Source organism: Ambystoma mexicanum, chromosome 1p, assembly GCF_040938575.1.
Source record: "Ambystoma mexicanum isolate Mex_15411 chromosome 1p, UKY_AmexF1_1, whole genome shotgun sequence".
Classification (NCBI taxonomy): domain Eukaryota; kingdom Metazoa; phylum Chordata; class Amphibia; order Caudata; family Ambystomatidae; genus Ambystoma; species Ambystoma mexicanum.
Genome location: NC_090921.1, coordinates 50,299,244 through 50,314,976, shown reverse-complemented (window position 1 = coordinate 50,314,976; position 15,733 = coordinate 50,299,244). Strand labels below are relative to the sequence as shown.

At 44.1% G+C, this 15,733-nt stretch overlaps 1 protein-coding gene across 1 annotated transcript in view; it reads right to left on the bottom strand.

The window, feature by feature from the left end:
* LOC138579547 (microtubule-associated protein futsch-like) overlaps positions 1–15,733 on the bottom strand; it is a 1,023,262-nt gene that overhangs the window by 223,029 nt on the left and 784,500 nt on the right. The window contains exon 16 of the mRNA XM_069650064.1: positions 13,881–13,979. Within this exon, the coding sequence (XP_069506165.1) occupies positions 13,881–13,979 (99 nt within the window). The remainder of the gene's footprint in view (positions 1–13,880; positions 13,980–15,733) is intronic.

Sequence of the window (15,733 nt, the reverse complement as noted above, 5' to 3'; positions counted from 1 at the left end):
GACAGCTGGGATCCTATCCCTTTGAGCCACCTGGGGCCCCAGGACCTCCTATCCCGAATAATTGACAAACGTCTAGGGCAGGCTTACTTTCTGCCTACTGGCACTGGGCCTGCCTTTGCCTCCTGTGGCAGAGCTGGCCTCTATTTTAGGATGGCCATCCTTCTTGTTCCCCTGACCTGCGTAGCTGCAGTCTTTTCTGTAACCCTTCACTAGGAATTGGTGGCTACACTCACAGTATCCCCTACATTAGCCACACAGCTCACCCACATGACAGACTATAGAAAAGCCAGGTATTGCTTACACATCTCCATGGCTTTGAGAGGGAAGCAGGGGCGTAGCCCGCCCACCATAGCCCAAAAAGAAACATGTACCTGCGTGCGAAAAGAGGGAAAAGAGACCCTATTGGCACAGCTCGGCAGTCAGACATCATGGGCTTCTTCAACAAAGAATCGGCAACAATGCCCAATCATAAACAAGCCCCTGGCTGTTCTACCACCACCGAGGCTGAAGTGCAGGAACCCACTCTGGCTCCCAATCCAGTCAACTCATTCACTATCTACAATAATGGATCCCTCCTAAACCCATGTGAGAACATTTGGTGAAAAACCCTGGGTCCTGACAGCAATGCAGGGGTGGAGATTCCAACGACCAACCTTTAAGTCCATCCTGACATGACCAAATTTGCTGACACAATCCCTCTCTCGGACAATGAAGATATTGATATGGATTTAGTGACAGAGCACAGTACAGCAAACAACTCTGCAAGCTTTGGAGAGGAAGTCTATGGCCCATATCAATTTATCCTGTCTATTGAGGCCATATTGGAAGCCCTACTTATACTTTTCACAAAACTGGCTGAAAACCAAACTAAAACCACTTCACTCCTTGTCGAGGTCCTACAGCACCTGGCTTTTGGTGTCCCCTCTTAAGGGAAACAACTTAGCTTCCAAAAATCAAATAGGCAGTGCTACGACCTTGGGTTCCAAACATACATCAGCAAACTGGATACTGTCACTGGTTCCCCACCTAATCTCTGGCCACCAGGGGTAGAGAAACCAACCAAGGAGCCTGTCTCTGAAAAAGACACTGTTAGCATTGTTGCCTATTACGAGGACCACGCGTTGGAAGCACTCTGTGTTGAACTGTCCATGTTAAATAGCCCAGTAGCAGGGAGCCCTGACAAAAAGGACATAAGTCCCCAACCAGGCAACATCACCAAAACCAGGAGGGGACCATAAAGCCGGTCATGGTCCACCAGAACCAAAAGTTAACCCCAAGCCCAATCAGGGATTTATACTATTACTAATGAGTTGGGAGATGGCATGGTAAGGCGAGTACACTTCCGAGGCCCCTTAGATGGTTGGGTTACCACCCCAGGGGACTTGAGGATGTTAGAGAGCCTGAGGTTAGAACAATCCCATAAGGAGCTTGGACAGGAGACTAAGGCCAATGCCAACCAAAATCGTAGTCCCCAGCCATATACTACCACCTCCTCCATGCCATCAAAGAAGAGACTGCTTCATAAGGGCGGCAGCAGTGGAGCACCGGCAATAAGATCCGCTGAGAGTCGCCCACAAGCAGAAACATCTGCATATTGGAGGTTGCTCAAATGTGGCAAAGACTACACCGAGTACTGACTGGATCAACGTGATCCGCCCAGGCCCAGAAACTGCTAAGCTAAAACATATACAGAAACTCAACCACACGGGTGGGAAGAATCCACAGTCCCCTTGGCTCAGTCTGGTGAAATCATCAAAACAACGTATAGACAAGGCTCTGCATGGGCAGGCCGATGGGTCCCTGTTCCTGAAGCCCAAATATATTAAAACCATTGAAAGATGCCCAACTGACATGTCTAAACCGAACGTGGCTGTTCCAACTCTTCAGCTTAATCCTGGCGCTCAGCAACCTGACCAACGCTGATATTTCATTTCTCGAACTGCCCAGAGCAGACATCCCTTGTAATGGGGTCGCAGCGACGTGGACCTCTAGCAACACAGCGGAGATGATTTGCCAGCATACTGCAGATTTTAATGAACTTGGTCTTGAGGTGGCAATCTTCAACCTTTTAAAGTATTGGATACTGAATATGACTTTCACTGAAAAGGGCCTAGGCAGTGCCCCCCATACAGCCACTTCAAAAAAGACACATGTAAGGAATGGCAATCGAGCACCTAGCACGCGGTTAAACATATCTCCTAACCCCCACTGATATAAGTCTTCTCCTCTTACAATAAGATTAATCTCCTAGAATACGCATGGCCGTTGCTACTTTTTGTTGCACAGTGAGGGCCTGGCTGTTGGATTCTAAAAAAAGATTTCCTACAGAAGACCAGGCTGACAATCCCTTTCATCTGGATGGCTTTATATTGGTTTTCTGCCTGTCAAAGATCCTGCTTTCAGAGTGACCTAACGGCGGCTGGTGCATGGGCACTAAGGCTGCGTACGATTTGAAACCTTATAAGGGCAGGTGGACACATAGCAACCTTCTTTGCAGAGTCATATACAATTTCCCTTTCCACACACGCCCCTCATTATTAATGACCAGTTATGACCGCCCAACCTTAAGGTTGCAGTTACAAATACCCTATGGGAGTGGTACGCCACCAACCACAAGGGTTCCATCATTTTGGCAGGAGACTTCAATGTGGTTTGCGTAGTTGACACAGCCCCGGGCCTGGTGAGGGTCTCTAAGGCCCAACGGGGCAAACAGGGAGAGGATTAGTGCGACGTCCTTGCTGAATTTGATATGGTCATTCTGCCCACCAATGAAGGGGACTATAAGCCCACATAGTACAATGGACCTTATAAAAGCAGAATTTACTTTGTTCTTATTAAGGACGTCATGCGGTGTAACCCGAGCCTTGACATATGACCCACCAAACTCAGAGACCACGCAATTCTTTCCATTGATTTAGCCTGCACTGTCAAGCCCAAGGTTAAACCCAGTGGTTAATCTGCAGTAAAGTTGCCTTCGCTGGACGGCCGCCAGCATTAGAAATGTCAACAATATTATGGCCAACAGCACAAAACATCAAGTAGAGAGGCTGGAGGCTCCTGACTTGCAATTTTATCACCTGGTTAGCATGTTTGGACAGGCACAGGGTAGATACCGCCTACGGTGGAGACCGAGGGCCTCATTATGGGTCCAGCGGTAACTGTGCCGTTAAAACCGGCAGGTAGCTCCCGGACCTGTAATGAATTACCGGTGCCTGACTTCCCGATGCCACCAGGCTATTAAAAGTCCGGTGTCTGGGAAGTCAGGTGCTGGTAATTTTGTTAGTCCCCATTCTCATGGAGTCCGATAACAACGGTACTGGTGCTCCTGTCAGAATGGGTGCCGTTTCAATACAATAATGACTGTATTAGTGAGTACAAACACTAGTTTCACCACACACCTGTCAAATAACATCCAGACTAGGGCCTGGAAGAAGTGGTTGGTATCAGGAGGACTATAAATAAAATTGGGGGAGGTTCCATCGAGGCCAAGGTTTGAGCGTATAGGATGTCCATCGTACCCACTATACTGTACGGACTAGAGATCTATCTGGAATGCTCCATTAAGTGGTTGATGACACTAGAGGCCAAAATGCTACGTTTCCTTCTGAGCCTACCTTGTGATACCCCTGTGGAGTACATCAGACTTGAGCTGGGACTCCCATCACTCTTGGCCTGTTGGAAAATCTCAGTTTGTATACTTTGAGCAAATATCACTTACCCAAGGGAAGTGACAACCCTTTACTACAGCCCACCAGGAGAGACGCTCTTGCAGCTGCTGGTTCTCTGAGATGGATCTGATGGTTAGATGCTATTTTTTGGAAATAGGGGTGGATAATCCCCTGGCCACCTTCATTGACTTCCACATCTCTCACCATGTCAAAAGGATGAAGGAATGGGACAGAATCCAGTCACTTACCTATCTGGGAGGCAAAGCCAAGTATGAGAAATATACTCATCAAGGCATTTTTCTCAATGAACTCTACAGTTACCTTACTAAGTGCCATTCTCCCCCACTCATACGATTTAGCTCACTATTGCATGGTGAACAGTTGCCAGCTTTTGTCAACAAAAGTGCCTGGACTAGTGTACCTAGGGAGAAACGACTATGCATGGCATGCAATTGATATATTGAAACCGCCCGACACGTGCTCACCAATTGTAGCCTCTTGAATAAATTATACTTTAAAGGCTACGGGAAATTTGATGAATGTGGGTCTGACCAATTTTGGAGTGCCATGTACTGCCCCGAATACCTGGTTATCACAGCAGTTGCATGCCACATATGGAACCGCATCAAGCACAAACTTATATCATTGTTCTACCTATAACAGGCTGGTTCCCAGCCCCTTCTTCTTCCCCTTCTTGATGAACGTATATGGATGTATTTTATTGTTTTAACTTCTTTTCTCTCATTGCGGATTTTAAATGTTGATGCTTCTTTCATTATTATGAGGTTTTATTCACTGCATTGTTTGCTTTTATGAGCTACATAACTTGTTGACTCCATATGTTGATGTGTAAACGGTTGAATTACCAAATGTACAATAATGCACAATAAATACAAAATAAAAAAAAATAAAAAATGCTTTTTGTGAAAATGGCAGGAAATTGCCAGACAATCGTGAAAACATGGTGCAGACCTAGCTATTGTTTGATGAAATCCCCCACGACTAGCTGAAAAGGAAAATATATATATTATGGCAGTTACTAGTAAATCACGAAGTATTTGATGCATAACTCATTTTTGCCCAAACATTTGAACGGAGAACAAATGGCGATTACAAATGAGAATTGCCATACGTTGCTCTAGACCCCGAAACCAATCCTGACCGGGATTGCAGGGTTTTGGAGGAGAGAAAAGGATAACTGTCCAATCCTAGTTGCGGGAACTATTGCAGGGTACTTCTCCAGGATTGTAAAATTGGTGTTGTTATTGCTGCTATATAAGAGGGACTGCACTAGGAGGAGAGGCGATAGCTGGTGAAATTTACCATCAGGAGGGCTGCTGAAACTTACCACCTGACAGCTGTAAGGAAACAGCAGAAGAGATTGCTGAGAGTATCTCTGGGTGGAGATGTCTATTTCTAGGAAGGCCTCAAAGCTGACTAGGTCCTATGGTGGAGAGCTTGAGGCCCTCTTTGAAAGTGGAGTGACCAGAACCCTGCCATATCTTTCCAGAGTGTCCTGAGACTGGCTTTCCTGAACTTTAAACAGAAGCTTTCTATGTAGAAATGAGCCCTCGGAAAACAAAAGGGGGGGGGAGTCTGCTTGCCTTAAATCTGTTCCCTTTATAGGGGGCAGGGAGGGGCAAAACTGAATAGATCCTTAACCTATTTATTTAAAATATTAATTTCATTAATTCCCCATTTGCCAGAACACTACAGGGTGAATTTTGTTAAAATTTGAAATTCACAAAGCTCATGTCCCAGTGTGTGCTGAAAACTTAAGCCCATAATTTAATTGGGTAATCCTTTTTGTCCTGCTGACCCCGACTTCTTTAAGGAAGAGGGTTTCCTTGTTATTAAATCAGTCCAACCTTTTTATCCAGCTTCCCTAACACAGGCACAGTGGAAGGGGGTCTGAAATCCAAAATTCCCCAAATCATTCACGTTCTGTCCGGCTTCCCTAACAAAGACCAAAGTTGGGGGGAGTTCAGAAAAACAAAACACTAAATTACAACCAAAACCAAAACTGTGGACGAAAGCGTAATTGCCATATGTTTTTGTACCAATCTCGAAATCCCACTGCTAGCCTTTTTAAGCCCGCAGGAAAAACCTGTCGCACATCGCACTGATCAGTTTAATTATTTCTTGAAGTGAAATTTGTAGAAAGCGAAGAATTTTGATTGTGTTCTTTTCAACTCACTTGTGTGATTCATTTGTTCTGAGAGAAGTTTATTTTGTGCGCCACAGATTTCTATTACTTTTAATATAAATAAATACTAATATATTTCTCGTACACCGGGCCTGGTTCTTGCCTCATTGTTAGCTCATGGGGAGTGAACCAAGAGGCATGATATACATCTGAAGTACAGCTAAAGAAAATAATCTGTTAATCTTTTACGCAGTTTGTTGCTTAACACCTTGAGTGGGAAGGGAAAGAACTCCCCGTGTTGAGGGTGACTCTTCAATAAACCGTTACATGTCAATGGCTTTACACATTTTATTTTAAAAGAAGAAAAGGTTTGGCAGTTCTTGACATCTAAAAGGCTTCTATAGGAGACAAACCTTACAGAAGTTGAATCCTCCAAGTTACAAAGAGATTAGTTAGGCCAAGGGATTTATAGCTGCATATAAAAAGATAGAGGGAGGAAAAGTAAAGCAGCTACCTTGCCTTACATAATGTGAATCCACCACGTTACAAGGATACTAGGGAGGTCAACAGGCTTATAGACACATAGAAGAAAGTAGAGGGAGGTAAAGTGGCATAGCTATCTTATTTAGTAGGTCTTTTTGCTGCATGGTTCTCAAAACATATAGCGTGAGAGTGACGGGACGATGGTGTTGGCTAACATATACATTGACAAAACTGTATTTGGAGTAGGTTTCCTCTATGTGCCAAATGGTTCTAGTGAAGGTGTTCTCTCATATTTAAATAGACCTCTTTTAAATACAGGTAATGCATTCAAAATATTGTGGAGGGGTTGGAATATTGCTCATGATCCAGTACTCGATCTCTCAGGGAAAACAGATCTCTCTGCCAACCATGATAGGGAAATACATACAGATATACTTCAGGATCACTACCTAATAGAACAATGGTGTTTTCAATATCCAAGAGAGTATAGTATACACACACCCCCTGTGATTATGGTACTAGCACAATAATAAATACGTTGTCATTTCCTCCTGACTGTTGAGCAGCATGATGAAAGGTGTGATATTCTCCCAGAGGTATGACTGATCATTCTCTGATACTCATTCATGTACATGTACATATTGACAAACCCAGCTTCATGAGATCTAAAATTAATGTAAGCCTATATCGACATCCTATATAAAAACAAAGTGTAGGCAACACAACAAAGGAATGAATGCACAAACACAAGCAAATATTAAATACAAATTAAAACATTGTCAGCTCAAAACTCCAAAATCCCCTTTGAGTCATTTTTTTAATACAATAATTACCGCAAAGTATGATTTCAATATGCCTTGTTTTATACAAAACCATTTTTTTTTATGAACAAGGGGAAATATCTGACTAATACTGGTCAAGTAGCTCAATAAAGTAAAGGCCTTAACGCAATGTTGGGAGGCAGATGTGATCCAATTTCAGCAGCCATCGCAAAGGTGAGCTGTAAGCACTGTCAGGGGCATCTGTACAATTACCCACTCTATGTTTGGGGTAGAGGCAGAGAGGCACCCCAGCCAAGCCTCTCAATTGGTAACATTGGGCGAGCAGCCAAGGCTGAGACACAAGGGAGGTGATGCGGGCTGGTTATCATGTACCGTGGATCCACAAGCTCCCACAAAGGAATGTCTACACACCACACTATGTGCTAACACAGCGCTTTTATTAAAGTATACAAAGTTAGGTGGTTAACTTCAAATACATAGGACTGAGTTTATACCATGAAATTCTACTCAAATAGTTAACGCTATATATACAGTACTTAGTTCAGCAATGATGCACCAACTGGTAACAGTTATTAAAAAGCATTATAATTACTAAACACTGTTTAACCCCACAGCCATATATGTAGAAAGGCAGGTAATACTTTAGAACACTGACAGTGTAAAATATGCAATTTTGGGTGGACATTCCCCCACCTGGGCAACCTGTAAGAAAAGGTAAGTTATGCATGGTGTTTTATGTCAGTGCCTAGTCCTCATGTGTTCATTAATTGTCTGCTTTTGTTTCTACAGATCCCGCCTTCCCAAAATACCCGGAAAACAAGAGGAGAGCCGTGCTCAAGACAAATCTGGGACCCCTGGATAGACCCGGAGGGAGGAAGCCCCTCTTCCTCGTGACAATATCATGGATGCCTTTGAAGGCAGAGTGTAGAGTCTCACAACTTTACTCGGCGATGATCCACGAGGATGTACCACCTCTAGAAGAAGTCATTATATTGTTGCTGTCAAGCAGGAGGAGGGAACCGGAGAGAATTATGTACTTCTAGGAGCAAACAACAATGTGCAGCAATGGGTTTCTCTGATCTTGTTTGAAAAAGCATGGGAAATTAGCTCCAGCCGTGTCGGAAAGGCAGCAGTAAAGGTCTGTCGCAGTGGTCTCCTTGGTCGGGTTGCTACGCCGGCTGTGGATGTCATGAAGCTGAAACTCACTGTGGACCTCGACAAGGATTGGGAGGTGAGGATAAGTGTTTTTGACGATGATCTTTGTTGGCGATGGGTGCAGTGACACAAGTAGGTTTCAACTTTTGGTTTTCACGGTTGGCTGCCATTTTGGTCCTTCTGTGCTACAGCTGCAGCACAGATGGTGACTTGGACATGTAGCATGGCTTCTGGTGACTTGGACATGCCCAATGGACTTCCCTGTGGGCCACCACCAAATTTGGACTCTGGTGACTTGTTCTGGAATAGCAGAAAATACAGTGGTGGGGACTTCGTCAGCTGTGGAAAAGTGGACAGATGTTTTGTCTGCAGTGTCCCTTTAAGAGTTCTTCAGTCTGTTTAAAATTGGCAAGCTGCCGGCATTGTGCTGCATTATTCCATGGTACCCCCTCTTCTGGGTGATACACAGCAATCTGGATTTCTTCTGGTCATCGACAGCCACTGGACACATGACAATACTGGGCTCAAGATGTCTGGTTACTCTTCTTCTAGACCCACGAAGACACCAAGTACTCAGGACTGGCTTCCAGGACACTTCCTAGACACCTCAGGCAAAGAATAGCAGTTGGACGAGGTCCTCTTGCAGCTACCGGACAGGGTCACATGTCCAGGCCCTCTCTTGATCAGTCCTTGAATCAACAGAGCTGCCTTTGGCTTTCGTAAAGTGTTGCAGCTGCAGACATCTTCCTCCAGCTGGCTTCTGACTTTTGGTTTTGAGTTGCAGCTTCTGACTTGGGCTTCTGACACAGAGGTAAGTGAGGGGTCTTCTGATATGCACAACTCCCCCCATTCACCCAGGCTCAGCTAGGCTCAGTGAGCCAATTACAAATTAGGGCACTCATCATGCAGCACGCAATCAGGCTCACAGTCATTCAGGTCTTTCAGCCAAAACCAGACACTAAAAATAGTGGATGTGAATTGGGAGCAACTCCCAGCCTTTCAGAGCACACACTGCATTCACTCCAGTTTCAGACATGGCTGGCTCATGCAGACCAACGGCCTTGCAACACACAACCAAATCCAGACACCCACAACAAAGAATGTGAATTGACTCCCCTTTCCATTCATCCTGGATCCACCCCTAGGGGGTACCCAAAAACAAGCAGTCCCTGAGAAGGCTCCTACCAGTCTAGCAGGAGCAGCCCCGGAGCCAAATATGATCCTTCCGCCATCCATCCAATCAGAAGAGAGGGAGGCAGGGCCAGGGCTTCTCATTACTATGAGAAACAGAAAGGCAAAGGCAGGAAGCCATGACTCTTTCAGTGCCTTTGTTTAGAAATCCATTGATTCCTTTGGCAGGGCCTTGGTGTCCCAAAATAGGGACGACCCAGGTCCACTTCCAAGTCAGCATGTATTTGCCACCAGTCCATACCCTGCTCTCTGGGCAACATACAGGTGCTCAAAAAACACACACTCAGGGTTCCAAGATGTACCCCTACCCATGGGTGTGTGACGAATCTAGGGTATTGTCACTGCTCCCAAGCAGGAGAGCTTCTTTCCTGTGAGGCCAGGGAGGTGAGGCCACTACCTGATGGTCCCCCTGAGGGTGGTACTCAGCGGGAGGATCTCATGTGGAGGGAAACCGTCTATGAGATCAGTGATGACTATCCTGGAAGAACACGGTATGCACCCCCTCCTTCTCTGTCCCCCCACTCCTCTCACCTCACTCATCCCTCTGTAGTTCCCCAAATGTCTATATATGTCTATAGAGTAGGAGACCCCTCTACACAGACCAAACTGGGACAAGGAAGAATGAGAGCTACCCAGATGGAGTACTTGTTACAACTGACACGAAGGAGATTGAGCAAGGAGGAGCATGATTCCTATATCTCTGATTTAATTATGCTCGCATTGGCCATGCATTCATCCCTTTTGGAGGAAAAAACATGTGGCCATTGGAGTTGCATTAGATAAAAGCCCTTCGGATATATTGAGAGTAAAGATTTAACATTGTCGAATTCCAGACAAACATTTTCATCAATGGGTGTGATACAGCATGGGATGCCAGAAACTTAAAAAATGGCCGATACAAAAGGATAATCTACAGAATCCGAGATGAAGAACTCACTTTTCTGAACATTTTCCGCGAATGTATTGAGCACATTACATAAAACAACAGCTAAATTCTCACTAGCTCACTCAAGTACACCTTCAAGTGAAAGACCATGCACACACATCATAAACTGCCGCCATCTGATAATGGCCTTGTTCTAAAATATTACTGGACTGGAATTTGGTTTGGTCCCAATTGCTCTTGCTGGATGTTTTTTGTTGACTTGCTTATTGTCTAGCTTTAGTAGGGTACATTTTTCCAATTGATAAATTACTTAAGTCTACTTTACAAGCTGAAGACTTCAAATTGTGTACCTGTGAACTGAACTGAATTGATATTTTATTTCTATTGCGCTCGTACACAAGTGATTCAGAGCGCGACAGAACTGGTAGACCAATATGAAACACCAATCATAAGGTCATTTTTAGATGTGCTGTCATTGTTGTGGTTGATCAATGATGAGAAAAGATGTTAATGATTTGAATAAACTAGCAAAATGAAATATACCTGGCTCACTAGAACAGGTGATTGAGTATCACAGTTGCAATGGTAATAGGAACTTAAAAACACGTCTTCTTAATCATTATAATAGTACATGACACCATGATGGCAACCTTAGTTAGTTGATGTTGGCATCTTCTGGCCAGAGCAATCCCTTTTGAAAGCTTATTAGTAACTTTGGGACAATGTGAGAACTTTCAAAACTAAAAGCCATATTACAAGATGGATTCGGTCAAAATGACAAATCTAAATGACCTACACCACCAAAGGTTTGAAAATAGACACTACTGAATGTCCTACTGGCTAAATGTTCATAGGACATTTTGTAGTATCTATTTGGTGGTGTAGATAAAATCAAAAGGCTGCGGGTGCTGCAGGGGGGTCCCCTGCAACATCCCACTCACTATACTATATAGTGGGACACCCCCGCAGCTGACTCGAAAAAAAGAAAAAAAAAAAAAGGACTCTACAGTGCCATTTCCTGATCACGGAAGTGAAAGGGAACCAGCGTTGCAGGGACACAGCACGTCAGAATGGTGGTGGTGGTGTGTTGGGGGTGTGGGCGTGGGCAGGGGTTAGTGTTTGTATGGATTTGGGGTTGTTTTGCATTGGAAGTCCGCATGGGAAATGTACAAACAATTTTGTATAACGTACATTTCTCATGCAGTCATTTCCATAGCGAACATTTCAGTCGCGGTAAAACACCCCCCAAACCCCCGATCTGCAGGTCTATTTACAACTCTGAGCGGAGGATCTATCAAGATGAGGAATCTATGATAGAATCCAAACCATTGAAGTTTTCTTTCTCAAAACAAATGTGCTTCATTTAAAACGGTCTGAGTGGCTTCACATCATGAATCGTCAATTACATGTAAATATAGACATGATATATATGTGTGTGTACATAGCACATGACAGGATCCACTGCCAGTCCTTTTCTCCGTGCAAAGGAGGACGGGATGCTTTGTGGAGCAGTGCACAGCTAGATTTCCCTTTTCTTGTAGGACTTTTGGGTCCATGCTTGATTTTAGGGGTTTCAAGGAGTGAACATCCTACATTATACATTTTTCTTTAGTGGAAAGACTCTTTATGTTTGGGATGTTTGGGCCTCAACTAGAAATGGGGCACTTTGTTATATTATGGTCATTATGCACTCATTTTGTGACACTTTCCTTGGATGCCTCCCACTCAGGAGGGGCACATCCAATCTCTACAGCAGCGTATGGGAGGAGTCACAAGGTGGCAGTTGGGCTTAAATCCAGCCCCATGTTAAGAAAATTCGACTTTCACCAGGATTCATCCTGTGGTGAGCTTACCGTTTGCTTGCACTGGCCGAAAGGCTTAGTGCATTGGTCTGGCGGCTGAACAGTGAAAGGAACACACAGAGTTCAAAATGCCTTCCAGGGTTCCTTGAGGCTTTTCCTTCCAATCCGCAGGGGCATTGTAGGGCCCCATGGAGTCTTCATGTTTTCCTCTCTCGAGCATGGCAGGAGAGGTTCATAAGGTGTTGCACACCCGTGAAGGAGCATGTTACACCTTCCTCATACATCGGCAAAGAAGGTTCCCAGTGTTACAGCTCACATAGCATGGAAAAATCAGCCAAGACAAGCAATATTCTAGAAGCAGAGAAAAGAAGCCTTGTCCTTGCACTGAGTTGGAATCTGAGGAGAGTGAGTTGGTGGACTCCCCTCTTATACATTCATCTCTTATCAGAAAGCAGCACTCCACAACCGGTACCCGACTGGATCCTACCTTCACCACAATAGACAGGCCATGTTTAAGGCATATTGGAGCCCCCTCACAATAGGGACTCCTATTATGCTGCCTTCCCACATTCTTCCATATTCAGTATGTCTGATACCTCAGGGTCCAGCAGATGTGATTCCAGCCTACCCCAGACACACATCTCAACCTTGAAGGCCAGTCATCCTGAAAAGAAGCCAGCCGTGCAAGCAATGGTGTCAGAGCTAAACACACAGCCACTCTATCCACCCACCTCCTGCAGCTTGGCCTACCCGTACAGTTCCTTATACATTGGGGAACACCGCATTTGGTACATTGATTGGGTCCAAAGGAAAGGATCCAATGTTCATAGTTTGTGATGGTTGGCGCCATGAACCTGAGAAAGATCTTCCCTCATCAATACGGTGCTTCCAGGAAATAGATGATAAATGATCTTTCATGGATGGAATTCCTACAATTTCAGGTACCAGTCTAGCCCATTCGGTCGAGGTCCATTTGTTCTCCTTTTCTTAGATAGGGGGTTGGGTTTGGTGTTAAATTATGGTTTGGTGGATGTGGGGGGGGTGGGTTGTGGGTGATCTCCCTCAGCATTTTCTCACATTGAAATATGTTAACAAATTTGAACAAATGGGCTTCAAGCAAACTTTCTTGAGCAAACATAGAACCACAGTACCAGCTAACTTGCCCACAGTATCCAGGGTGCTGGTTCCTGTTCTTGAATTGATATAAGAAAAGGTGGGGGTACTGCTCCAACCTGATGCCCTCAAGGATGGCCGTAAACTATGTGAGGTTCCTCAACAAGGATTACTAAAAGAATGCTGGTTGCTAAATTAGATTGCTAAGAAAAGGAACTCTGTGACCAGCAAACATCCTTACACTTGACCATAGAATTGGCAGCCTTGCATGTGGATGTGTATGTGTGTAACTGTGCTTATGTCAACATCAGCACTGATGATCACTCACAAGTGATGGTGGAGTTTTCTTTAAGGCAGTAGCATACTTTCACTTGTTATCATATATTCTTAGATGGCAGTATTTGCTTTGGTTAATCTCCCTGTGTTTCAAGCGAGGCTCCACCTCTCCTCCCCCATGTTCAGCATTTCATCTCTTATAGGGAACCAAGGGCACAATAGGGCGGTCACATTTCTCCTGTACACTCGCGTGATATTGTCACATGATGTTCTCCCTGTGGTTAGGCTCATTGGTGGCATAGTAGATTGCCACCTCTTTTAACTATTCCCATCTAATTCTATTACAATTCACTCCTGTGTGGTCATGCACAACTTTACCTGTTCATCTTTGGTTTTCAATGTGTCCTCAGGACTGTCTTTGGGTTTTTCAGCAATGTCTGCTAAGTTGATCATAATTTCTTCAACAAGACCAAAATCCTGCAGAAAGTTAAAGATCCATGCAATGGATTAAAAAAGAACAATAACACCAAGTTAAGAATTGAAATCTAAAATGTAACAGGTTGAGTAGATAAGCAAATGTGTTAGTGTAAAGTGAAGAAGAAGAAATCTTATACGTTGTCCCGTTGCTACTGGAAAATTGATCTATATATATATGACCCTTTCTCCTTTGATGTTAATTTCTCTTAACATCATTCACAGAATGCAAGACAACCAGAGCAGGAAATATCCTTACGAAAATGTTGAACATGGAAGATCATTTTCTATTTGTGGATGGGAAAAGGGCACATTTTTTAATATATGTAGTGTTGGGTGTCCTGACCCACGTTTGGACTATCATGCTGCAACATTTGGTGCTGTGGGCTTAGAAAATCCAAGATGGCCAAAAAGCCCACAAGTGCGCCAGAATCCAGGAGAACCACGCAGTTTGTGCGCACACCAAAATGGTTACCTAACTTGCCACCCACCAGTGTAAAGAAAGATCTTTGTTAACAAAATCCACTGTTACTGATGTCAAAAAGTTGCTGAAATCGTGGCTCATTGGACCACTTTAAAGATTCAACCCTTTTGTGGGGTTCCACATAACCATCTTACTGTAGGGAGCCCCATCAAAACAATGTTAAGCGAGGATTTACTACCATGTAAGAACCATTCCTGTTTAGAATGCATTAATCCAAGAAAGATCCCAAAATTGCATGCAGTACCAACAAAATCCTCAAGGCGGCGCTAGCGGTCTAAACTCTGACAGGAGAACTGAGTGCAGTTGCTGACAAAGGGATTTGACTCAGCTGACTTCAAAGGCTGCATTTTAATTAAAAATTAGCCACCTGCTGTTCCCAGAGGCCTGAAGCCTGGGAAACCCTCTCACCTCTAGAGATTCACACCAGGAGTTAGAATCTCACATGACCTCTTGATTGATAGAAGGCAGGCTGGCTGGGAGCCTCCTGGAGACCACACAATAGGCTCTTGCAATTGAATAGGATATGTTGATTTTGACTGTTTCCTGTCAACAAAGGCCTGCCTGCCAGAAGACACATGTGACTGACCCACCAAAGTCTTGGAGGCGGACTCCAACACTCTGAGAACTGAACCGAAGGCAAAATATATATTTTACAGAAACACTGATAACTCTTGTAATCAAATGACAGAAATGTATAACTTTGAGAGCCTTAATTTAAAAAATGTACCTTCAATTCAAGCCCAAACTCCCATTTGTGTGATGTTCTGGGGGCAAACTAGCAGTTAAGAGGGTATTACTTAAAATGTCTGCATTTGAAAAGTCTGATACTTCATCAATCAATGCCTGCATGCCTTGCACACATTTGGGTAAATTTGAGTAAGAATCTGATATTGGTAACTTGACCAAAAACTGAAATATGTTGCCATTTCTCAATGCAAGCTCTCAGGAAGAGCAGATTTGGACAGGGTATACCTCCTGTGATATGTGATGGGTGCATGTAATTTTAAACAAATGTGTACCTGTGCAAATATGTCTTTTGGGTCAAAATATAGATTGTGTGTAATTTGACAGGGGTGGGTTCTCTGTACCATAAACAGACCTCATCATGATGACACTTCATTTCATTCCCCCAATCAAGGGGAAGAGGAGGAAGTGGCCAATGACAAGTGAAGAGGGGTAGAGCCTAGTGATGCTGCACACACACCCACTTTCCAAACACATAAAAGCAGACAGTCAGGACAGATAGGTACCTTCAAATCCATTTGCTGCGGGA